The following is a 25,084-nucleotide window of genomic DNA, read 5'->3' as shown; positions in this document are numbered from 1 at the left end:
CAAAACACAGGATCAATAAAGGATAATTTTTTTTTGTTGTATTTTTGCATACAAAGAAATAAAAGCTTGTCAGTGACTGGCAAGGAAAACATGGAACAGTCAACATTCGGTTGCCATTTGAGTCCTTATATATTTTGTGGCCGTGTGTGGGGTAATGATGTTCAGGTGCTAATCAGTAATCAATGGAGCAGGTGACTTGGGACGTGTAGTTTTCAGTGTGTACTTGTATGTAGACAAGTAGATACTGCTGATGAATACCAAAATATTCTTGTTAATACAGCCTTGTTTTAATACCTGTGCCGAAGCTATTGTTGGCAATATTAATCCATGGCCAAGTTTCCAAGTAGGAAACCAGCTTTTCAGCTAAAATATCATGTACTCCAGTTTTCCCCCACAGTCCAAAAAGCCAAAAAACATCACTGATTTACCTTCACATTTTCCCAAGATGTATGAGGTGCCTTTTTTTTTTTAGTACAGACACCCATTGCCAAAAGATGCTGGTGATGCTTATAAACAAAAAGGCCTCATATAACACAAAATGTCAAACTTAAGCTCAATAATCCAAGTTCAGGCTGTGCTTTTGAGGGTTGCTTTCAGGAATGATTTACAAAAAGCTTGTTTTGGCATGAAAATGGCATTTAATAACTAGAATTAATAACTGACTAATAACTTAAGCATCAACTCAACTGTGCACTTATAAAACACATACTGGGAGGTAGTCCCATGTTTTGTTTAGCTTTTGTCTGTATATTACTTTGTAAGTATATCACTGAACTTATTAATTATTCTATGTTTTTCACGTCAATATGTAATGATGTTTTTCACGTCATTAATGATTGATGATTTCTATATAATAGTTTTGAAAAACAGGATTTGGCATACCTGTGTGTCAGCATTGAGCACTTTAATCCTCTGGGTGGAGATAAATAGATCCACCTCAGTCAGCGTCTGTGTGTCCCCTTCAGAGTTCTGTGAAGAAACACAGACAAAGCACAGATGAGAAAATGCTCCCGGTTGGCACCCGGGAGCCCGCAGAACCTCTTATAAAGACCACTGGGGCCTGGAGATAATATGCTCCATGGCCTCCACTGAAAGCATTTTAAATGCCTAATTCATAAATCAGAAACTAACACTGGCTGGGCTTCCAGGGGCCAAGACATATATGGAGCTGAGGTAAATTGAGCTATTAATATTCCAAATAGGACAGGAAATAGAATGGAGGATATTTGTGTAAAATATAAAATGGCACTGCTTGTCAGCAATAACTTAAAACCCAATACAAAACTCTCACTGGATGGAGTATAAATCAATCAAAGTTATAGAAAACGCATAGCATAGTCAGACATCCTTGTCCTACATTAATAAACACTAAGCACATGCTTTATTGGTTTTTTTATGGGGAATGAAGAGATTAACAAATAAAATCAACAAATAACTGAAACGGTTAATCTGATTAAAGCTACATAAAAACAGCCAAGCAGGAAATGAAGAGGGAGAAATCGAGAGATGTACAGTATGCAAGACAGGATGACACAGGGAGATACAGAGGTAGGAACTGCATGGTGAGTAGTGGGAAGGGGTATGGTCGGTTAGAAGACCACCAAAGAGGCACAAGAGTAAATTTAAAATCATAAGCCTGTTCTCACTCTTATAAGTATACTTTGATTAGGTTTAGATGAGGCAATCGGTATAGTATAATAACAGTCTATATATATTTTTTGTCATTAGGGTTATTATGAAATGTCTGTGAATACAAACCATCGGAATCTGTCTTTTAATCCTGAGCATGTTTGGATTATTTAAGCAATCATAAGGTGAACCGCTACAAAAAACCTCATTAATGTTAATTATTAAAGATTTAAGAAGTACTCTCTAATGTTGAAAGTTAAATTGACTGGGATTAGTTTACATTACTACACTGAAGCCAAAGTTTATTCACAAGAAGTAACTCATTGTACAGTAGCTATAAAAACAAGTAGCTGTAACTATACTCAGGGACAAAAGAAACATTGCCATTAAGAACACACGTATGGTAAAACTGGCATCATGATCAGCAGAGTGTTACTTTATTGTGGAAGACCTACTCACATTTTCCTAAGGGGCGCCATGAAATTTGCCATGTAATTATGTCCAGCTTACATGTCCTGGTATCAAAGTGAGGAAAACATGCTGATTATCCATTTTGTCTTCACACTATCATGTGTCATGGCCTGTATGGACAATGCTAGGAGAGGGAACGATTGTGTGATTTCAATAGTGCAATATTTCTCGGTGTAATGCAAGCAGATGTCACCAGATGGCTCGGAGCTGCCAGGAATACCATTTCCAGGCTATGAAATTGATTCTGAACAACTGGTTTCGACTGCTGTTGGCCCGAGGTCTGGAAAAGCTAAAAAAGACAATGCCAAGACAAGACAGTCTAATATAATGGTGTTATTTGAGAAATTGTACTGAAGGTACTGCTACTACTGCCTCTGGTATCCCGGGATTACACGTGTCGTATTTAACAATGTTTGGCTGCAGCTGGGCTTGCTGGACTACCAGGAGGCCATACTGTGGACTATTGTTAATTTTACATCATCAACATCCTCAGAATTTTGAATATCTGTAACCAGATTTTAGTTTAAAATCAATCTTTCCTGTTTATTTGACAGGAAATAACTTTTAAATGTACAATGTTTATTTTGTCGATGAGTATATAATAACACCCTAAAAAAATGTCTCTCATAGCCTTTATGCTTTTTATAACATTACAACATAAATCTGCTTGATACAAAGCGCACTCCTAGTCCTAATTAAATAAAGCAGATTAGATTTAAATTACATTTTAACACTTGCATAATTTAGTTAATTACATGTGATTAAATTGAATGGAAAATTGACATGAAATAGAACAGTTAGTTTTTTGGTGCATGGTAATTTAAATTTCACTCACACTATTCAAGAAAAAGTTGAAAAGCTGAAGAGAAAGAACTTTTCTATTTCTCGATTCACTCCAACCAAACCAATCATAATCATTTCTGATATAAGAAAACATTTCCATAATTAAATCCTGTTTGCGAGCCACCGTCAGTTTTCCAGGATGATGAGAAAATCTCCTGCCATTTTAGGATCTGTGAGTGATTCATACCTCTGATATCATGAAACTCAATAAGGACCCATGACAACTAGATTAGTGTGAAACTAACACACTTTCTCTGCAGTTTTATTTTCAATATTTTCGATATTTTAGATGATAGGATGTGAATGCCACACTCATGCTGGGTGGAAAGGACAGGGATAGTGCTGGAAAGTTGATGTGCATGCAGAGAGACAAAAGGGAGATGTGATTGATTTTTCTCTTGGTGCTTAATGGTTATCTTGATTACACACCGCCTTTTTCTTGATTTTGGCTGCCTTCTGAACTCTCTGTGCGGCGTTGGGGTGGTACAGGGGTCGTCACATGTGGGAGGGGCAACGGAGATGGCAGGAAGCCAAAAGAAACAGATAAGCATGTTAGAATAAACAGGAAGGTAAGAGCCAAACATCAGATGTGCAATAATCGATCCATGAAACGCATGTCATGTTCTGCCACATCCATGTTCTGCCTTCAACTAAACAGGAGCTCTTTTGCTCCTATAAAAGCAAACTAATTCACCTGGCATGCAAATGTGAGGTTGATAACCATCATAACACAAGCAGGGAAAGGTTATAATCTACATTCGCATTTAACTTGAGAAAGATAAAAAAGATTACGCATGCTGCATTCGTATCTAAACTAAACATCTCTCATCTGTTATGAGGCAGCCTGAGTATGTATGACACCTTGTTTACTGCACAGAATCCACACTTAAAATGCAACACAAATGGTGTTTGTTTGATAAAGATACCATCCTGCATTTATTGTCTGGTTGGCACAGATGCAATCTGTCACGGGGGAGTTTACAGAGCATCCCAGCATAAAACTAGCATTTAATGTGGTCCTTGTTATTCATTCCGAGGTATTTCTGCAGTGCTGTATTGAATATTAATCTAAGTGATTTTTAGGGTTGGGTACCGAAACCCCTTCCTGTATAAACGGTATGTAATAGAACTGAATCAGAATGCAGATTTCAGTGCCACTTAAATGCCTGAGCGATCGATTGAAATATCTGTCCTCTGGGTATAATTTCTGCAAGTAAACGCAATTCGGAAAGCTATAATAATACAAATCCAACTAATCTTTGTACAGTAGTAACGCGCGTGTCCATGTTGTTTTCGAATCCTGACTTAAAATGCACAACTCTTAATCTGGCTGGCTAAGCTAAACATGCTCATACTGTACGTCCTAATGTGTGGATGTATTTAACACAAAAGGATTCCGACACCGTGCCATGCAACGAACGTCTTTTAATAGTTGTGTGTAACGGGGGAAACACGTCAAACCTAATAAAACATTAGAGGCCATGTGTCGTATTTTGCCAGATAAGATGAATATAATCATATTTCGGCAAAACAATTGCTAAAATGTGAAGCTGATTTGTAGTAATACCAAGAATACCAACTGTTCTCAGCTTCAATTATTGTACAGTAGTCGTGTTAGTTAGTATGTATATTATTTGTGTTTTGTATTTACTTACATTTATGCATAGTTTAAACTTTTAATATATTGTTTATTTAATTTTTTTTTTTTTAATAAAAAGCTGTTCTTTAATGTTTCATTTTTTAAGGTATTGGTTCAGGCACAGTTTAGGCACAAATAGTTTTGGCACTGGTATTGTAAACAAAAAAAAAATGATAGCCAATCCTAGTGATTTAATTTTGTTTATTAATAATTCAGGTGAATTGAATAATGAAACAATGGCCATACTTTTTTAGGCTACTAAAGGCCTCATTTATTTAGAAGGCACCCCTGTGCATTCACACACAACCAGAAAGAGTGAGCTGAGGAAGAAACAAGAAAAGCACATGGTCTCAAAGAGTACTTGACATCTCAAAATTCTCAACAAAATGATAAACCAAGTTTTCACAAATGTGACAAAATGTATTCTATTTATTCTGCATGTTCAGATTCTGTAACAGATTCTGACAGAACAGTGTTAGACTGTAAATGGGTCAGACATTCAGAAATAGAAAAAAATATCCTAATGCATCACAAAATATCATGGTTCTCCGTCTTAGTCATGCCGTGGTGCTCAGCAACTCTCTACAGTAAGTGATGCCATTCACTTCCAAACCTTTGGTTTAGTTTACAGAGCGTAAATGTGGATGATGTATTTATGTATTTATGTTTTACACACCTGTTTTAAGTTCACCCTGATTAAGTTTGTGAATAAAACTTTCATTCTTACATTTTTCAGTTCGTCCTAGTCTTGTGTTTGTTGTGGAACTTTTATTTCATGTTTGCTGTTTTTTCCTCTAGATTCTGTCTCTGTTATATATAGAGTGTGGTTTGAATTACGAAGGAGCTCCCTGAAAGGGACACAAGCTCATTGAAAGCCTCCCCTGAGACTTTTAAGCGAGCTTTAAAATCTCCCACTTTTTTGTTATAGGTTGCATTTTATTTTTAAAAATTGCATAAATGTGGCAATGTTGTGTGTTTATTCCTCATTACCGTCTATTTTTCAAACACCTGTCTCCACTAAGTAACACAAATCTGTGTCTATTCCTGCTGTGGCGGCGGCGCGGCACTCGAAATGCTAGACTTATGCAGTTACCTGAACTCTTCATCAAGAAGCAGGGTGTGGTATTTGAATAGACTGAAAGACATTAATTAGGAAAAAAATCGTTTTTACAGTGTCTTGCTAAAGTATTCGGCCCCCTTGAACTTTTCCACATTTTGTCACATTACAGCCACAAACATGAATCAATTTCATTAGAATTCCACATGGAAGATCAATACAAAGTGGTGTACACGTGAGAAGTGGAACAAAAATCCATGTAAAAAAAATCCATGTAAAAAATGTTTGGAATCATGTATGCTTTTCGTTCCACTTCTCACGTGGAATTCCAATAAAATTGAATCATGTTTGTGGCTGTAATGTGACAAAATGTGGAAAAGTTCAAGGGGGCCGAATACTTTTGCAAGCCACTGTATGCAGTATTTTAGGGCGGTTTATGGATAGTCAGATTGTCAAAACAGAAACCTGCCTGCTCGGACAATTTGGTTTTACTTAACAAACAGACAACAAGAAGTGATGAAGGGGTGTGTATGAGAATCAGAAAGATGTTATTTGTGTCTCTTCGCTTTGTGATTTTGCACTGATTAAGCTGTTAAACATTTTGCAAAGATCTTGCACAGATGTTGTTATTGTGTCTTTGTGAAATGTTACTGACGATATTGACTACCTGCGGTAGTAAAAGCACGATGTGCTGAAAAACAGGGCTCCCCCAAATGACGCTTCCCCAAATGTTTAGTGTATGTTTCACCTCGATTTAAGGAGATTCACACTTGCATCTGTCTCTACCTCCTTAACTCAGGACACAATATTTTAAACATGAATAAACATTATTTATGTGTGCATTAAGCAAACACAGCTTTGCTATTCTGCAACTTTGTTTTTTTGCAATAGTCCAAGTTTGCGTCTTTGTCCAAAGACGCATATTTAGTAATCACATCACGTTTCAAAAACATTCAGCTCCCCCATCTCTCTCTCTTTCTCTCCCACTCCTTCTCTCTTCCCATTTAACAGAGGGCATGAACCTGCCTTTCACACTCATGTCCACTCCCTCAGATTGCAGACCCCTGGTTGGCTTCCGGATAAGTGCAGCTTCATTCTCCTTCTTTATTTAGATGTATGAGAAAGAGCCAAACACCCTACAGGGCCAAAGCCTGCTGAGATTATTTTACATTCAGAGAATAGATTCTCGTTTCTACTGTATTTCTCTCTGCTAGTGCCATAAGAAAAATAAATCTCCTGGGAGAAACAGGGAGAGAAAGACGAAATGAAACACAGAGGCAGAATAGATGAGAAAGAGCAGACAATAAGCATAGCAAAAATACTGCATCAACATTGGCTGAAGGATCTAGTTCAATAAAACATGAAGCTTTTGTCTGTGCAGCTTGAACACTTAAGACTTGAAGTGCTCATGTCTTGTTTTCATGGCTGGTAAATGATAGACAGCAGGATGAAACTAAATTCATATGAAGGGAAAGTAGGATTGTAGTACAAGAAGAAGCGAATCAAGAATCAAAATCAATCAACGCCAAAAATTCTTAAAATAAATATGATGCAATGCCTTTTTCTAATACAGTACTAATGATTTTTCTTGATTTAATGGACTGGTGAATGAACATCAGTAAATGTCACTGTGACCCTGATCAGGACAAAGTAGGTACCAAAGAATAATAAATTCAGCCTTTAATTAACAAAAATGAAAAATATTTTCCAAAATTGTGAATCCTTTGAATGGAAATTGTCTGATAGAAACAGATGCAGTGTTAATGGGTTTCTGTAGGAAAAACAGAGATTAAGTGGAGTGCACACACTTAAGGAGACAAAGATAAATATGTACAGAGAGAGAAAGTGTGTATGTGTGTGTGTGAGAGAGAAAAAAAAAGAAACAGAAAAACAAGATAGAAAAAAGTAAGAGACAGAAAGAGCCCAAAAGAAAATCAGAAATAGAAAACATAGGGAGGAAAAGATTGACGTAAGAAAGACGAATAATACAGAGAAAAATAGTAAAGGACTCGTAAGAAAAAATAAAACTGGAATGGGGAGATGATCAAAAGTAAGATCGAAAGAAACAGAGAGAATGGAGAAAAAAAATCTAAAACTATGGAAAGAAGAAATGTTACTTTTAAAACCGTTATTACTTCCTTAATTATTTATGAATAAGGTCACTTGAAAGTTCAGAAATTGTTCTATATTACTGATGGGCAGCGAAGAGCAAAAACATATTTACCCCAATACAATCTAATCTTTCATAGTTTAACAGTAAATAGTTTCAGCTCTTATGAGCAAACTGATCACGTTAATGTCCATTTAACATTAAAAGAGAGGGAGAGAGAGAGAGAGAGAGAGAGAAAGAGAGAGAGAGAAAGAGAGAGAGAGAGTGGTAGAGATGGAGTGGCATTGAAGCGTTGCCATGGTTTCATTTGGAATGGCTTTTGATAGATGAGGCAGATTTGCAGATTCAGGTCCAGTGGAAGAGTTTCAGCCGCAAAGCTCCGTAAAGCTGAGTGTGTAAAGCGTGTGAGTGTGCTTAGTGGTAATTAAATCAAGATGCCTCAAATGCCTTAAATCTTGCTTCCTACACCACTACACACGTGATACTATTCACACAGTTACGCTTTGTAAATCGCCCACAACACACCCACTAACTGCGTACACAATTCATCTGATTGCATGAATGTAAAATACTACTACCCTTTGTTTTTCTTATTCATTATATTATATATAATTTAGTGCACACCGATAGCTTAAACACTGATTAGCAATTATATTACAACGCAAATCATTACTGTATGCCTAGTATTGTATATTGTAGGTTTCCCCTTGTGTCATCAGGACGGCTCTAGACCCTTGATGCACGACTCCACAAGACCTCTGGGGATGTGCTGTGGTGTCTGGCACCGGAACATTGGCAGTGGATTTTCTGGGTGTGAGGTGGAGTCTCTGTGGATCAGACACCGGCACATCCCGTGGGCGCTGAATTGGATTGAGCTCTTTGCCTGCCGGACCCTGTGCTCAGAGGGCTGTGGTATACTGGTGACTATCTATCATGGCCAGCATTGATTTTTTTTTTTTTCAGCAATTTGTGCCGCATTGGCTTTGCTGTGGCTTTTGGTCATCACAGGCAGAAATGAGCCTTGGGTGCTCATAATCCAGGCACCAGTTTACTGGTATATAATTGATAATTATTGTTAATGTATTAATTTTGTGTGGGGTTAATATTAGTTATGATCACGGTTTTGCTTCTTACTAATGATTTACATTTTATACTGTACACAATATTTTATTACACTGCAACAATATTTTAAAAATTTAGCTTGAAACCATTAATATTGGAAAATGAATCGAATTTAAATTATCTCCCTCTCCCTAAAGCAATGAGGCTAATAAGGCTAACAAGTGAGGGAAGCTTACAGACACTCATTTATCACTTTTGCAAACAGCATACCTAAATCTGCACTCACTCGCCTCAAACCATGTCAAGTTGATTAATAGCTCTAGCAGACTTTTTCATATGGTTTCTGATACGGTACGTTACTGTTGCACAGAGTTCGCTGCTGTGTTCAGACATTGCATTAAGATTGAAGGTGTGGCCTGAAGGCGAATATTAAGATATGCTTTTCAGAAACAAAATGTATACACTATATATTATTTACTTACTCACTCTCTCTCATCTCCTATATCCTTTAGCTTTATCCTGTATTCTGGGTAGCGGGGACCTGGAGCCTATCCCAGGAGTCTTAGGGCACGAGGCAGGGTACACCCTGGACAGGGTGCCAATCCATCACAGGGGACAGACACACATACATATTCACACACTACGGGAGATTTGGGAACGCCAATTTACTTAATTTACATGTCTTTTGACTGTGGGAGAAAACCAGAGTACCGGAGGAAACCCACTAAGCTCGGGGAGAATATGCAAACTCCATGCAAACAGAGATGGGAATCGAACCCGGACCCTGGAGGTGCAAGGCGACTTATTTACTGAGTCAAATGAGTTTTAGAGGTGAGTGAGTGACGACTGAGACATGCAAAACTAAAGAAACTTTAGACACAAACTATATTTGTCTGGTTATGTCTCATATAAAATGAATTTCTTTAACAAAAGTTTTAAATTTTATATAAGAATGTCAGTTCTCTTTTCCTTTTCATGTAGAAAGGAAGGTCAAGGAACAGGTTCTCCATCTTACTGTAAATTGAGCATTTTGGGATTCATAGTGTCATTCAAGGATCCAGCTATGGTAGGACAGAACAGGAAAAATAAATGCTACTTCAGCTGCAGACTCAGGCCAGTCAACCAGATCAGCCTGACCCTAGACACACCACATTATTTCTACCCACTTCTGGGTGTCTCAGCAAAAATAATGCATCATGTGGAACCACCACCAATACGCACATGACTATTGTCTCTCAGTGTATTTTAGGCTTTCTAAAATAATTGGTATAGTCTGACTCTGTACCTTGACTCGGCTCACGGCCTCCTGAGCCTGCATCATGCGGATGTTTTTAGACGGGTTTCTCTCTGACAGCAGCTGTGTGGAACCCAGGTAGTTGGCAGCGAAGATGATCCCATCAATGAGGTCCTCAGGTTCACAGGGCCCTGGCACTAATGGAATTCAAGCACAAGAAGGATCAGAGGCTGGAAACCTTTACCTCATGTAATACCTTAACCATGCCCGGTCTGTGCTACAATAGGTCTAGAGTGTTCAAAGCACTGGGGAGCTGAGCAATGTCTATGACTGGAAAAAAGAGGAAAAACATTCTTGAAAACCTTTTTATATATAAGGCTGAAGTGTAATTTTTGACTCATACTGTTTAATTTTTAATCTCTAGTCATGTTGTTTGGACTGTGATTTCTCGCTCTGATAGAGCAACCCACACAGAAGTAAACATAGACTCTTTATGAGCTACATCTGACTCCCTTCCTAATATCTGACATTCAGATAAAAATATCCTATATAAATAAGTATGCCTGGAAGTGTATATTTGCTTGCCAGCTTTTCAAGCCATGTACCATATACTGTATTTTACAAAGCCCTAGAGCAGGTTTCTGACTTCTAGCATAATATACTCCAGGAGTTATAGTTATGTGCCACTCTTCATGGTGAATAAAATGAATTACAAACATTAAATATTGTAGGATGGAAATGTAGGAGGATTATTTCTAGGCATGCAAAAGACATTTAGATGATATCAGTAGCAAAGGCTTCAGTAAAGTACAGTACAGTAAGCACGGCATCTCTGAACTTATAAAGCTTACAAGGACAGAACCTTAGGTCAATAAATAAGTCGTAAATAAGAGCAAAATAGCTTTATACTGGCTTTTACTGGTGCGTTTTTAAAAAATTTAAGCATACAGGGTGATTAAGCTCACAGAACTAGGAAAAGTCATGAAAGGAGGGTCCTGGAAATTGATCGAGTGTGAAGTATTTTTTTTTTTTTACCCACTTGCGGTCAAATGACCGCTGCTCTGCGCTTCTAGTGTTAAGTGCTGTTTTGGGAGCAATACAAAAATGATGTAGACAATTGTATGTCTCTCATACCACAAAGCAATACACTGTATATCTACCTATCTTCAATCATGTATAAAAGTTAGTACCCCCTCTTTTAATTCTACAGTGGACTTTTAGCATACAGTACGAACGCCCCGGCTTGTGAATTTCCGACTTACATACCAAAATTTTGGCTGGATTTTGTTTTGCCATATGAGTCAAAAATCTTTTTGTTGTAGCTTTTTTAGACATAGTAAAAACATAGCACCATGGGTCACAAGAATGTTTGTAAAGCTAGTATTAATTAATTAACCGAGATTACGCAACCACAGGGATTTTACCTCGTCTGCCACTGAAAACAAAAAGAGAGAGAAAGTCTCGCAAGAAAGAGTAAAAATGCGGAACACAAAGCACAACTGATGGAGCAATACATCATATGGAAATAGGTTATAAAGTATAAAACTCAAATACAAAATTATTAGCAGCTTTATTAAAACCTATTATGTGGCTGCGTTACATGCTATTAAGGATGGTATCAAGAAGAAAACTGAGCCACTTTTACAGTAGTTTCGTTTTTAAAGCAAGTAATCATAAAATAAAGTTAAGTGAATTTTAATGTCTGTTTTTTTTATATTTTACTTAATTTACATGTCTTTTCTAAATGTTTTAATTGTTTTAATATGCATTGAAGAATTATCTGCAATCATTCTTATGGTAAAATGCGTTTTAAAATATGAAATTCTCGAAACAGAGTAAATTCGTATGCTGAGGTACCACTGTACTTTGTTCTTGTGTGAACAGAAATTAAAATCATCTTATCATTGTGGGTCTTAGTATTATGCAAATACAACCTCATACAAACAAGATTTTTTTTCCCACTGTGCTATTACTTACTTTTACAAAAATTAATGGTTTCAAATACATACAGTATGATTCAATTGGTTGTAGATTCACCTTTAGCAAGAATAACTTGAAGTAAATGATTCCTGTATGACTTTGTTAGTCTCACACATCAATGAATTTTGGCCCAGTTTTCAGGTATTCACTTGACAAGAGGCACAGGTCTCTTTAGGTCGGACCACAGCATTTCAGTTGGACTAAGGACTGGACGTTGACTAGGCAGTGCCAAAACCATGATTGGTTTATTTCTCCAGCCATATATTTATTTTTTGTTGGATCATTGTTCTGTTGCACGACCAAATTTTTGACCATGCTTTAGCTGTAAAACAGATGGTTTCACATTTGCCCTTTTGGATACTCTGGTATACAGAGGAGTTCATGGTAAACTCAAAAACTGCAGGGTGCCTGAGTCCTGCGGCTGCAAAACAAGCCCAAATCATCACCCCTCCACTGGCGTCCTTGACAGTTAGAATGAGGTGGTTTTGCTGAAATGCTGTTTGTTTTTGCCAAACATGACAATGAACCTTATGGCAAGACAACATTGGTCTCATCTGTCCATAGGACATTGTTCCAGAAATCTTGTGCTTCGCTCAGATGCAGTTTTGCGGACCACAGTCATGCTTTTCTTTTTGGACAAAAGTGGGTTTCTCCTGGCAACCCTTTTAAACAAACCAGATTATTCAGCCTGCTTCTAGTTGTGCTGTCATAGACTTATGCCTCTAGGGACTGAGATGTATCTCTTGAGTTTTTTGTATTTTTTTAGAGCATTCTCTGGGGCATCCACTCCTGGGACGATTGGCAACTGTTTTAAATGCTTTCCAATTGTGGCTAACCTTTATCACTGTAGAACTCTAAATTGTTTGGGAATGGTTTCATAACCCTTTCCAGATTGATGCACAGCAGCAATTGCTTTTTTAAGACCACTGCTTATGTCTTTCCCTCTTGTCATTGTGTTAACACATACCGGAATGCTTCAGACCAGCAAACTGCCAACACATCTGCTTTTATAGAAGTTGCCCACTTTTTTTGCCTTCATTTTTGTTAAATAAATAATGACACAATGAAAAAAAGCTGTTGTCCACCTGTGGTTCCTAATACCAAGAGATTAATTTGGAGTACTGTACAGTAACTGACTGTAATTCGGAGGCCCAAGAAACCCAAGCAGTCAGTTAGCAGTTGCATTAAATCTCACCATTCTAGCATCATTTTGGTATAATATGAATAAACAAAAAACTAATAAATATATTTTCGTGTAAAAAGGTTGAATTTTTGTAATAAAAGTCCAAGGGAAATGGGATTAAGCTAAGGACGCTTCTTTTTTTTTAGTTCTCTTTCCAACTTTTGCTAATCTTCTGTCCTGTTTTCACCAAGTGTGCTTTTTTTTAATGCACATGCTGATAAGAAACACAGTGACAATCTATGAAGGGTTTTCTTTACACAGTAAATTAGTATCTTCAAGTTCAATGTTTTATTAAACATTTCATTATACTTGCAGTCATCATGCAAAAATGCATAAGACAGAACGTTTTTTTTTCCTGAAATTATGTGAAGTAATTTTTTTTTGTATTTGAGCAGTTCACTGGAGGCAGATAAGAGAGAAGTACAAAGTGGCTACTCACCATCGACAAAGCTGGGGAAAGATGCAGTCTTCTTCGATGGCTGGGAAACAAAAAGACACATTCAAATAAGAAATTAAGATGAAGCGTTTTTATAATGAGCTTGTCTAGCAAAGCTGAATAAAAAATCTTTGTACAAGTTCATTGCTTTTCTTTCATACTTATAGGACAAAACTCCAACCGAGAATGAAGAAAACAAGAAGCATTGATGAACATACACAACAAAAGCAAACACATACAGTACTGTCTTCAATTTGTAAGTGGCTCATGACCCACTCAGCCAATGTTAAATCAGCACACACAACACACCGGGTCATGTCAATTATTCAGCCTCTGATCTCTGCAAGTTTGTGGTGAGGTCTCTGAGCGAGAGACACCGCAGTGTATTGAGTAACAGCACTCACTTTGTAACAGCCATCCAAATGGAAAGTCAGCATTAGAAGAGTATCCATGCCCATTAATTGCAGTCTGAGAGAAGATCCCCAAAGCTGCATCAGTCAGGGTAATTAAATGAAGGCCATACAGGAAGAGATGTACAGCTTTTTAGAAATAAACAGCCATACTGTCCTTGGCTGCGCTTCTCTCTTCTCGAAACTATGCACAGTGCCCTGGAAACCTCTGAAACTAAAATGCATTGTAGGAAAATACTGTATACTAAGCTTTTCTTGAAGCTACTGAACAATATCCCTGAAGCGACTTAACAAAAATGTGCAACATAAAATAAAGGACACTGCTTTTGCAAACTGGCCTATAATTTGAGACAAATCGGCAGGGTGATCGCAGGAAGGAACTCAAGAAATGAAGACCTCTCGAATTTAATACGATGCCCAAGAACCTTCATAGAGACATTGTTCTGCTCAGTGTAGAGCCAAATCTGCAGACTTTGTTTCAATGCATTTGGGTGCAAATAGGACGCTAATTATTCTCAAGGGAATTACCCAGTAAGAATGACACTACTTGAAAAATTTCTGCTCATCCAACATGTGCTACATTAGCTGAAATTAACACATCAGACTGTACAATTTAAAGATAATTATCTAATTTTCTTCTGCTATTTAAACTGGCTCGGGAAAAGAACAAAGAGAAAGAAAAACGACACACTAGCTAAACAATACAATCATTTTGTAATTTAAAAAAATAGTTTGATACCTGTAATAATTAAACACCAAATATCATGCTCAGTTGACAAAGTAAAGAAAAACTGGTGTATTTGTTACTCTGTGAGGAGATTTTACTTGCATGGTTGGGTTCCATTTGTCTCTTGTGCAAATCAATACAAAATTGTTCTGACTTGTCCTTCACCATATGATGTAACATTCTTAACCATGATGGAAATAGTCTCTTCCAGGATGATTCACAGACCGCGGTTACAGAGCACAATGGCTCACTGAATAGTCTGACAAGGATAAAAATTATACACATCAAGTTTTGGGACAGTCACATGGTTTCGCCTCTTTCAACCACAACGGATTTGAAAAGCAAACAAGGTGGGATTAAAGTTTTCTCTCAATCTAAGTTTTATTAAAGACATTTAACAAAAATATTGCATTAACTGTTTAGAAACCACAGCAATTTTTTCAGTCCATTAATTTTCACAGGCTCAAAAGAAACTGAACAGATCAACATAATCATAAATATGAGGATTATTTTTAATACACTGGAACCTCGATTCACGAACATAATTCGTTCCTAAATTTTGGTCGTTACCCGATTTGGACGCACACCAATTTAGTTTTTTCCACAGGAATACATGTAAATAGAATTAATCCGTTCTCCCTCACTATGAAATACAGTATATTTAACTTGTGATTTATTTTGTTTATATCAGAAAATATAAAACAAAATATGAAAAAGGCTTAATTATACAAAAATAATGCAAAACATTTATTACATGTATTGTTCGCACAACTTTCTAAGGGAGACTTGCTGATGTGAAGGAACAGAGGTCAAGGACGATGGGTGGGGAGGAGGTTAGTGTTAGGAAGGAGATTCCCCTTACATAATAACACTGGGTAATTTTCCTTCAGGGTTTTTTTCTCTCCTTTGTTTCTTGGCCTCTGGGTCGTACATGGCAGCAATTTCACAAAAAATCTATTCAGAGAAATTTGTTTCTACTGTGCTGCATAAAAGAAGACACCACATTATCGTTCATAAGGTGTAGCACTCTGTTCGCCACAGCTTTGTTCTTGAGTTGAGGTCAGGAGACCGACTCAGTATTGAAGAATATGCCATTTCCTTGCCTTAAGACACTTTTGGGTGGCTTTTGTGTTATGTTTTGGTTTATTATTCAGCAGCACTGTGACGCTCTGTACTATGAGTTTTGCATCTTCCACCATCTATTTGAAAGGTATGTTTTGTTTTTGCCTCCCCCTAATCTAACCCTAACCCAGGCCACCTTTTTTCATTGCTCCGTGGTTCAGTTCTTATGTTCACATGGCCATTGTAAACACTTTTGGCGGTGGACACAGGTCAGCATAGGACCCCTGACTGGAGTGCGGCTATGCAGCCCCATTGGCAACAAACTGCAATGCTACAGTAGGTCCTGACCACTGCATAATGGAAACGTCCCACAAGAGCCACTCAGATCCCTATGCTTTGTTTCAGTTACCAGCACATCAACTTAAGTGACAAAATTTTAAGTGCTGCCTAATACAGTATATCCTCCAACTTCCAGGGGCCACAAAAACAGATAAACACTTCACAGGTCAGTGGTTAGTTTCTACAACTCTTTGGGGATATCTTTTAACCTAATGCACTATGGACTTTCCCTCATCTCATCCATTTAGTTTTTCACTTCCTGCCATCCAGAGTGATGATAAGTTCCCAAGATTGCTTTGTTATAAATCCAGTGTGGTGGTACACAGTGGCAGCGTTGTAAAAATTGTCACTGTCCAAAAACGTATGGACCTGACTGTATACGTAATCACTATACGGTAATCACCACAATCATCACCAAAACAGTTTTTATTTCTTCCAGCAAACTGTGGTCAAACCCATTTTAAAACACTTTGTGTTGTTGTTTTTTTACAGTAATTTATCTGTACTTTCATCATTTATTATTATTCAATTCAACAAATTACTCTTAGTTCTTGCTTTTAGCATGTTGGTTACACTTTTTTGACTCAGAAGTTGCTCCATCCTTTGTTGGAACAGAATGTCTTGTCTATGCTTAGTTTCATTAAAAGCCAACTAATATACAGTCCAGTACGCACTGTAATTTCAGCAGCAGGTTTTTAGGGGAAAATGATTGCTTGATTTTAATTTTAGTTCTAGCAATTCACCTTGCAGGCAGCAGAAAAATAACATACTGATACTTTTCCATCTTTTATTCTACACGCAAACAGACAGAGATGTGTTTTCTTATTTATTGATGATAGGCATTAGGCAAAAAGTAGATTATATGAATCATAGCGGTTCTATAGGTCAATATTGATTGGGTCTACCTCAGGGACATTGTTGTTCTCCAGAGGTCCGTTGAGATCTGAGCGTTGTTGTTTTCTTGGCTGCTCTGCACTGTTTGACACCTAGAAACAGAGAGAGAGAGAGAGAGAGAGAGAGAGAGAGAGAGAGAATTGAAACAGGATGAAACCCCCATCAGCACACTAGATGAGTTTCAGTGTGATTCCTCCAGGGATATAAACCCTCTGGATACCAGAGAGGCAATACAAAGCTTGTCAGATGACAAAAGGGGTAGGAGACCCTTTATGGACTGTTCTTCAGTGGAATGGCGTGACCCATATCACCCACAGTCCGGCTACATTAATTTCAATTCTACTATTTACACCTGTCTATGGTCACATCCGAGCAGAAATTAAAGTTTCTAAACAGTGGAACGACATACAGTATGTAGTGAGATGTTTTCCAGGCTATGTCAGAACAAATCGCTTAACTGAAATTGCTTGCTTAGAGATCATGATTAAACCTGAGTCAGTAGGAAATACAGTACATACTAAAATGTTTTAATATTTTGCACAAGTTAAACACGTCTGTCCCTAAAGCTTTTCCTAAAGGTTATTTTCAAATGTAAACCAGTCAAAAGAATATCACTCACTCATATTTCTTGAGTCTCTTGTAAAAAGCAAATAAATTATCAATCATGTACGGAGATGATAGAGCAGTCAAACACTATAAAATTTAGTCAACATGAGCTGAGAGGGTTAGATACTGTAGGCTGGTGGTTAGCTTTCTTGTTCGTCAAATAAACACATGATGCAGACTAGTACTATGTTAAAATATCTGTTAGATCCTGATACTGACTAATGCAGGACTTGTGTCTACTTTTAAGTATGTAATATTTCACATTTATTGAGATAATATGTGTCCTCCATATCCTGGGATATATGTCCATGTGGTTAACTATATTTTGGAATATTATTTATTTTTGATCTAGACGTCTTATTATTTATTGGTTTCTCACTTATGTTTTGTATGAGGTTTACCAGCAACCAGGTACTCTAGAAACTATGATGTCACGCTCATGAATATTTATCTACATTGCTACACATTGAAAGTATGACATTCAATAACATGACCGAATGATATTTTATGGTTGCAGATAAACCAGAATTGCTCCGTATAAAATAGTTATAATTTTTTTCTGCTTTGAAACTCCATAATCCAAACGAATTAAGTATTTTCTCCAAATCCACTCCCTGAAAACACAGCCTCCTTAGGGAAGAAAGTATGCCACAGTAACAGAACTCACAGGCAAGTGAAGACATCTCCTCTTCCTACCTAGCTGGAGTTGTCCAACAATCCAACACCGCTGGTTTAAATTCTGTTTAAAGATTTCGTCGTGCCACAGAAACACAAGTTTCTCTACTATGCAGACATTTTCTCAACTTCTAGAAGGTGACAAGAACCTTGCCAAATATTACAATCACAAATCCCACCTTCAAATATTGTCCCGAGCTAGGTAAATAAACATGATAGATATGTCTTATGAATGCGCTCGTCAAGCAAAACGAATGCGGATAATCAAACCCTTTTCTGAAGAAATGCTGTGTGTTTGTCCTGCTGCATTAGGAAAAATCTACTCAACATCAATCACTAAAATGTGGTTCTGAAATAAGTGGAAAAACGATTAGATTGCGCTGCCCTTCACCTTCAAAGACAATTTAACAAGTACAACCTTTAGAAGACTGTACAGTATATTGCTCACATCAGCTGCAATCCTCTTTAGAAAAAAAGAGCATTGCAATTTGGTGAATATACACTGATCATTTTATAATAAACCTGAATGCAAGAAAACAGTAAAAGAGTTCCATTCCATTCCAACAGTAGCATGGTAAGAGATTGGCCATCGGTTTGTGTTCATGCCACAGCTCAAGAACTCCTGTCTCCTCCTGCCTGAGGAGCGAGACATCAAGAGAAATCTCAATCTGATGGTGCTGAAGCAGTTCCTCACACAGCACCCAGCCGGAACAGTAGAGTGGAATCACTGTCACCAACCAGCTTTTCTGAGTGAAAGCATTAAACCCTAACCAGTTTCAACCATTTCCCCTTCCCACTTTTTTAAAATATTCCCCAGCTCCCGCTCTTTTAACACATGTAGACCTTTCCATGTTCACCCGGACCAGGAAAAAGCTTAAGCAGGTTTGCTTTCACAGAGGAGAAGACAGGCTTTCCCATGACCTGGATTCCTGATTCACTGCAAGCCTTCCCCAGGCGAGCAGTTTAGCAAGTTGTTAAACTATAAACTCTACTTACTACCCTTATGCTGCAAGCGTAGCAGATTGCTTTTTAGCTTAGAAAATAATGTGTTAAAGGAAAGTGTAGCCTAAGGTTTTTGAAACAAGCATAGACATCTAAAGTCACCTCTCAACAGAAAATCAGATTTATTATGTTTTAAACCTTAGTGAAGAGATAATCACAACATCATTGATCAGCGGTAAAAATGTGAGTTAGGTTAGTTTTTGCCACATTTTACCTGGTCTCCGTGCTGCTCCTGTGCCCATCTCCTCCTCTCCTCTGGGGTGTGCAGGTGCCCTTTTGAGCTCCTCTGTGGCTGTGGGTTGTGCCCAGCAGGAGGGATGTTGAGGGTTTTGGGTCTGCCGTCATGGCGATGTGGTGGTAGGTAAGGTGCTGGTTCAGCTTTGGACTCAGCTTCAGCCTGGTATCGCCCGGATGTGGGTGCCAGCTCCTCTGGGCTCTGATCTGTCCCACTGCTTAAGCTGCCCATGCTCATACTCATCTTAATCTCAGCCACAATCTGATCAATGTCTTCCTCCGTCTCTTCACCTGTTTCACCCTCTATGCCCTTGTGACTTGCATACATGGAGTTCCCATTGTCCTCTGGGGCGTAGTAGTCCCCAGTGTAGACTTCCCTTTCTTGTTCCTCCTCTGGTTCCTCCTCTTCATTAGCACAGTACTCTTCACTCTCCTCATCATCCTCCTCTTGTTCCTGGGTTTGAGAAAGAGCTTGCTCCTGGTGATGGTACTGATGGTGTGGATGGTGATCGAGCACTGGCTCAGGTCTCCCGTCATATATCTGCTGGTCAGAGTCCTGCTCCAGAACTTCACAACGCACCTCACCCTCACCCTCCACCCACTCTTCCACTGCTTCGTGGCACTCGTCTGTGTCTGGGGGTGGCTCAGTGCGCCCATACCTGCCCTCGTTACAGTTCATCCCTTCAAGGTAACTATCATCCTCTGGACAGTAGCGAATGTAGTATGTCACTCCCTCATCTTCTTCAGGCAGGCCTTCATCATAGTCCTCTTCATCCTCTGATGTATTGTTTACATAGTCTGAGCTTGAGTCTCCATCAAGGCTGTCTGGATGGCCATGGTAATTGGAGTGGGTGTGATCTGGGGTAGCAGGATGACTGCTGGGCAGGTCTACCTCCTCTTGGTCACAGTAAGGGGGTACAGGGGTTTCAGAATCTTGTCGTTCTTCACACTCTTTGCTGGGATAAGGGGCGGGGCAGGGGCATGGTGCTGGAGTGTGAAGCTCTGCTGAGGCCATGCTGCTGCTGGCCCCAGGCCTCTTCCTCTGAGCCATAGGGAGAGTCACTCAGTGGCCTTCCATCTCTGGGGATCTTCAATCCTGAGACAAAAAAAAAAAGACATTACCACATTAAGTGGGGTTTCCGGCACACATTTGTGAGTTCAGAGTCTAGGACTAGAAAATTACCACTGATGGCCTATTAACACATAATTGCTCCAGGAATGCTGTTCAACAATAATAGGTCAGCAACCCTTACCTTAAGCTACTAGAGAGTGAGAGCCAAATGAAGCCATCACATCATACTGAACTGCTGAGCATATAATAATGCTTCTAGTCTGTAAACCTAATCGAACAACCATCCGTAAATGGTTAGCATAGTCGTTCCCGCCACTCAGAGAGCAGGAGAAATTATGAGCTCTTGGACCACAAATGGCTGTGACATCACTGTGATTCAGTGGGCACAATTACCACCTGGGAGTCTTTTGAAAAGGTTCTATCTCTGTGCATCAGCCCGTTAGCAGAGAGTGTGTTCATCTTCACAAGTGACACTAACAACAGATTGTGGCCAGGACCGTTTTTAGAAAATCTTGCTTCCAAGTGAATCATAGGTAGACTGCCGATACCATCTGATTGGATTTAACTGGTTTTTGAGCATTGTGATTTTCCATTTGATTCTTCCATTGAAAGTTACTGTCTGATTTATTTAAAGAAGCTATCTGTCTGAAAGGTTTGAAGTATTAAAAAAAGTATTAAAATTACCTTATAGACATTAAAATGCAATTTATTGTCTACAGGTAATGACAAATAAGACAAAATTACACCCATAGGCGCAAGCTCTGTTGAATCCCATCAATCCTCTTAGCCAAACAGCAATGTCTCAATCCTACACGGTAGGACACTGGATCCCTTCAACTGCTCAGAGTCTGATCAATTACTATTATCGAGCTGGACAGATCTTTATTTACGAGATTCAAGTGTTGCTGGGTTTATAGCACTAAACACGTTTTATTAATTTTAATCGACTAAAATATGCAAAATAACATCGTCAATATATACAGTACAATCAATACAAAGTCTAAGTATTTACTGGTACCAGCCTGGGTGACGGATTTATTGATTAAAGCACAGTGAGTTGGAGAATGACAATGACATGGCTGCACAGGCAGAATTAATCAAGTATCCCAGGATTCCAGTTGGAAAGGGTGTGGCAGTTATTGTAGTGAATTAATATGCAATGTTCTTACTGAAGAGTCTTCCTGCTGCCTTTTAAGTGCATGGGGAGAAAGTGAACCTAACCTAAAAAGCGTAAAATCCTGTGCAAGAAGATAAATGACATTAGGAATTCTTGATACACACTATATAATCAAATTCAAATGAATGAGAAAAAAAGAACAAGAACATGTTCTGTATTCTGAGTCACACACATACACACACACACACACACACACACACACATGCTCTCCTTACTGTGCCATCTCCACCAGCAGCCTCTAAGAGGGGCTTTTGTTACAGCTTTCCCCTCCCTCCCTCCCTCTCTCTCTCTCTCTCTCTCTTGCTCACTCACTCTCTGCCATTATTATGCCTTCCATCACCAGACATTACAGCTGATAATCACCCATACGCCTGTACAAAGAAGCATAAAGGTGGGGAAAACAGAGATTACCTCCCCCCTTCCCACACACACACACACACACACACACACACACACACACACACACACACACAAACACCAAGACACAGATTTACACACCACACTTACACTTACACTAACACTCCACAGACTCTTTACAATATGCCCAAGCTCTCGTATCACCCTTCACAGCATGTCACCACTCCTAGATCGCATTCTGTACACATGCTAAAAAAGAGCTCTCCAGGGAAATCACACATCTCAAACTGCTGTTTCAATCACTGTGCAGAGCCACCGAATAGCCCGGCATTTACAAATCATGCAGGTGAATAAGACTCTTGTGTCCTACCTGTTTCCCCTGGATACTGGTTTCATATGGACCTGAAAAGAACTAAGCACCAGTGTAGAGATGATTGACTGCTATGCCTTGAAGCATCCCCCCATTTTCCTGCATCTCCACATCCCTCCTACTCTAAAAGTCCTGGCCAATCCCAGCTCTGACTCGCATAACTAAAAGCTCAACACCAACCCCTGGGGACCCGTGACCCTTTGCCTCTTTGTTCACCCCTGAATACATTAACCACGCCTATTCCGCAGCTTTGTCTAGAGTCTCCGTCAGACCACATGACATACTGTATATGTTTTCTGTAGCTAATAATACCATGATGGAACAGCAGAGAAGAGTGAAATGTTATGTTATACTGTATTTGTATTAATATTTTTAGTAAAATATACAGCTTGGGAAAGATATTTGGACCATATGTACTGTGTATCCATCACATATTTCCGTGCAGTGAGAATACATGTTGCTTGTTCCATATGCTTTATCTACATTTAGGTCTAATAATCCACTTAGTCCTTAAGACAAAAACTGAAAATTTTCCAGATTGATGTTAAATACATTCTTATTGCTTTTGGTGATTTTGAATACATTACCATCTCAATTGATTTAGAGGGCACATGCATGGAAAAATCTATTCCACTCGCTCTGTTAAACCAGGATCGGCACCAGACATCCGTTCAAAAGGAAACATAAAATGAATGAAAGATAAAATTCAGCTCTTCAGTCCTTATAAACTCCCGATAAGTCCTACAACTCAGGTCAGGTAAATGATAATAGTATGAAGATGTTCACTGTGTAAGAAATAAGACATAATTCCTGTGTAATGACGGATGATGGATGTTATTAATTAACCAATAAAAATGCATTTAAGCAAAACAATAAAAAAAAAAACTTGTAAACAATAACTAAAAAAAGACCACCTACAGCACTCTTGCCTGTTCCTGCAGTTTTCTTTTGATCCCACTATCAATATTTATTATTATTATTATTATTATTATTATTATTATTATTATTTGGTGTTAATTAAAAAAAAAGAAAGTTTAAACAAGTTGATCTTTCAAAGCTGTGGTTAGTTACAGGAAAGAGGTTTTCTCTGCAGGCATTCGGTAATGCAATCTGTTGATTGAAAGTGTAATAAAAAGCTCAGAAGGAGTGAGAGTGAGAGAGAGAGAGAGAGAGAGTGAGAGTGAGAGAGAGGAATAGAGGTTAGTTTTCATTAACTGGTGTATTTTGTAAAACAACTAGCGAAATATCTTTCACTAGTGCTGTAATTATTTTTTATTCTTTGATTACACTTTTTCATTAAAATCTCTATAACCTTTACATTAACTCTATTGATTCTACAGAGCAATTCGATTCAATCCTATATAGAACTATAAATCTTACTTTTTTTTTTTTTTTTAAGTTTGCAAATTAATTGGCTCCCATGAAAAACAGACATCTAATAAAACTAAAATGGCTCGGAAGTGCTAATTAAGTCCCTAAACTCTGTGTCTCTTAACTACTAATGACCTTGCAATTGCTTTAAGTTTTATACCCGGAAAGCATTTTTACAGGGCGATGCTATTTCTTTTATTCATTTGACCATTTCATAACACAGTGACCCCTGTTTAAGCCTAGACTTACACTTGGGCATTTATTAATACAAGTTCCTAAACAGTCTGGTAAATTTTCTTTTGGGCAAAATAGACTCTCAAACACACAAAACTCCTGCGATCATTGACTCAAGTCTCAAGTCATGCTAGGGTTGTACTGTATAGTATAAGCTCATCTCTCTTTCTTTCATTTATTCCGATTGGATGAACACAGAAAGCTTGCTTTGATTAGTCATAATCTCTCACAGCTAATGAACATTAAATATGGTCAAAGAGAAGTATATCAACAATACCATTATTATCACTGTACAAAAAAAGGAGCACAGAGATGCGGCGCCTGGACCCACTGCTATTTTAAGGGTATAGTTTCAGGACGATGTTATCATAACAAAAACTTTTTTTAAAACTACATTGTGTGAACATCGTAGGTGGCTTTGGAAATCATCTGAAGACTATAAAAAAAGGTGTCAAGACAATATGTGAATGTGGGCGTTACAGGGCAGGATGTTAGACTCTATAACATGCAGAGAAAAAAATACAGAGAAAGAAACTAAATATCATAGACCAGAACAATTTCTAGACTAGCACATATTGTGAAAGTCACTGATTCAGATTACAACTATAAAAATGCAGCACCCGTGAAATAAATTTAAATAGGAAAGCAATGAAAACAGAAGATAATGACCACTTCCTAGAGAAGGAAATGGTTTAGTGTATGCTTGGTCTACAGGGACAGATTAAGGGCGTATGTGACAACTGAGCAAAATATGTCCCAAAAAAGAACTATTCATGAATGCATCTTTCACATCCTTCCATTTCTAGTGGTATGGATGTCGAAGCTTTAAATATTGAAAAAATCACATGATGGCTTCTTTTTACATTAATCACTGCAAAAGCTGTTTAAAAATTGTGTGTTGCAAAAGTGC

General features: G+C 38.2%; 1 protein-coding gene across 6 annotated transcripts in view; it reads right to left on the bottom strand.

The window, feature by feature from the left end:
- apba2b (amyloid beta (A4) precursor protein-binding, family A, member 2b) overlaps positions 1 to 25,084 on the bottom strand; it is a 124,535-nt gene that overhangs the window by 12,420 nt on the left and 87,031 nt on the right. For 4 of the 6 annotated variants that reach the window (XM_053492151.1, XM_053492153.1, XM_053492155.1 and 1 more), the window contains 6 exons: positions 19,574 to 20,689; positions 17,088 to 17,168; positions 13,648 to 13,687; positions 10,097 to 10,242; positions 3,373 to 3,408; positions 883 to 969 (listed from right to left, as the gene is read on the bottom strand). In XM_053492151.1, the coding sequence (XP_053348126.1) occupies positions 883 to 969; positions 3,373 to 3,408; positions 10,097 to 10,242; positions 13,648 to 13,687; positions 17,088 to 17,168; positions 19,574 to 20,644 (1,461 nt within the window). In that variant the 5' untranslated portion in view covers positions 20,645 to 20,689. Of the gene's footprint in view, positions 1 to 882; positions 970 to 3,372; positions 3,409 to 10,096; positions 10,243 to 13,647; positions 13,688 to 17,087; positions 17,169 to 19,573; positions 20,690 to 22,569; positions 22,654 to 25,084 lie in introns of those variants that run through there. The other 2 variants (XM_053492152.1, XM_053492156.1) reach the window with 2 other exon arrangements.

The sequence above is a fragment of the Clarias gariepinus genome, chromosome 3 (assembly GCF_024256425.1).
Source record: "Clarias gariepinus isolate MV-2021 ecotype Netherlands chromosome 3, CGAR_prim_01v2, whole genome shotgun sequence".
NCBI lineage: Eukaryota > Metazoa > Chordata > Actinopteri > Siluriformes > Clariidae > Clarias > Clarias gariepinus.
The sequence above is the reverse complement of the archived record's forward strand: the minus strand, read 5'-3'. Positions and strand labels throughout refer to the sequence as shown.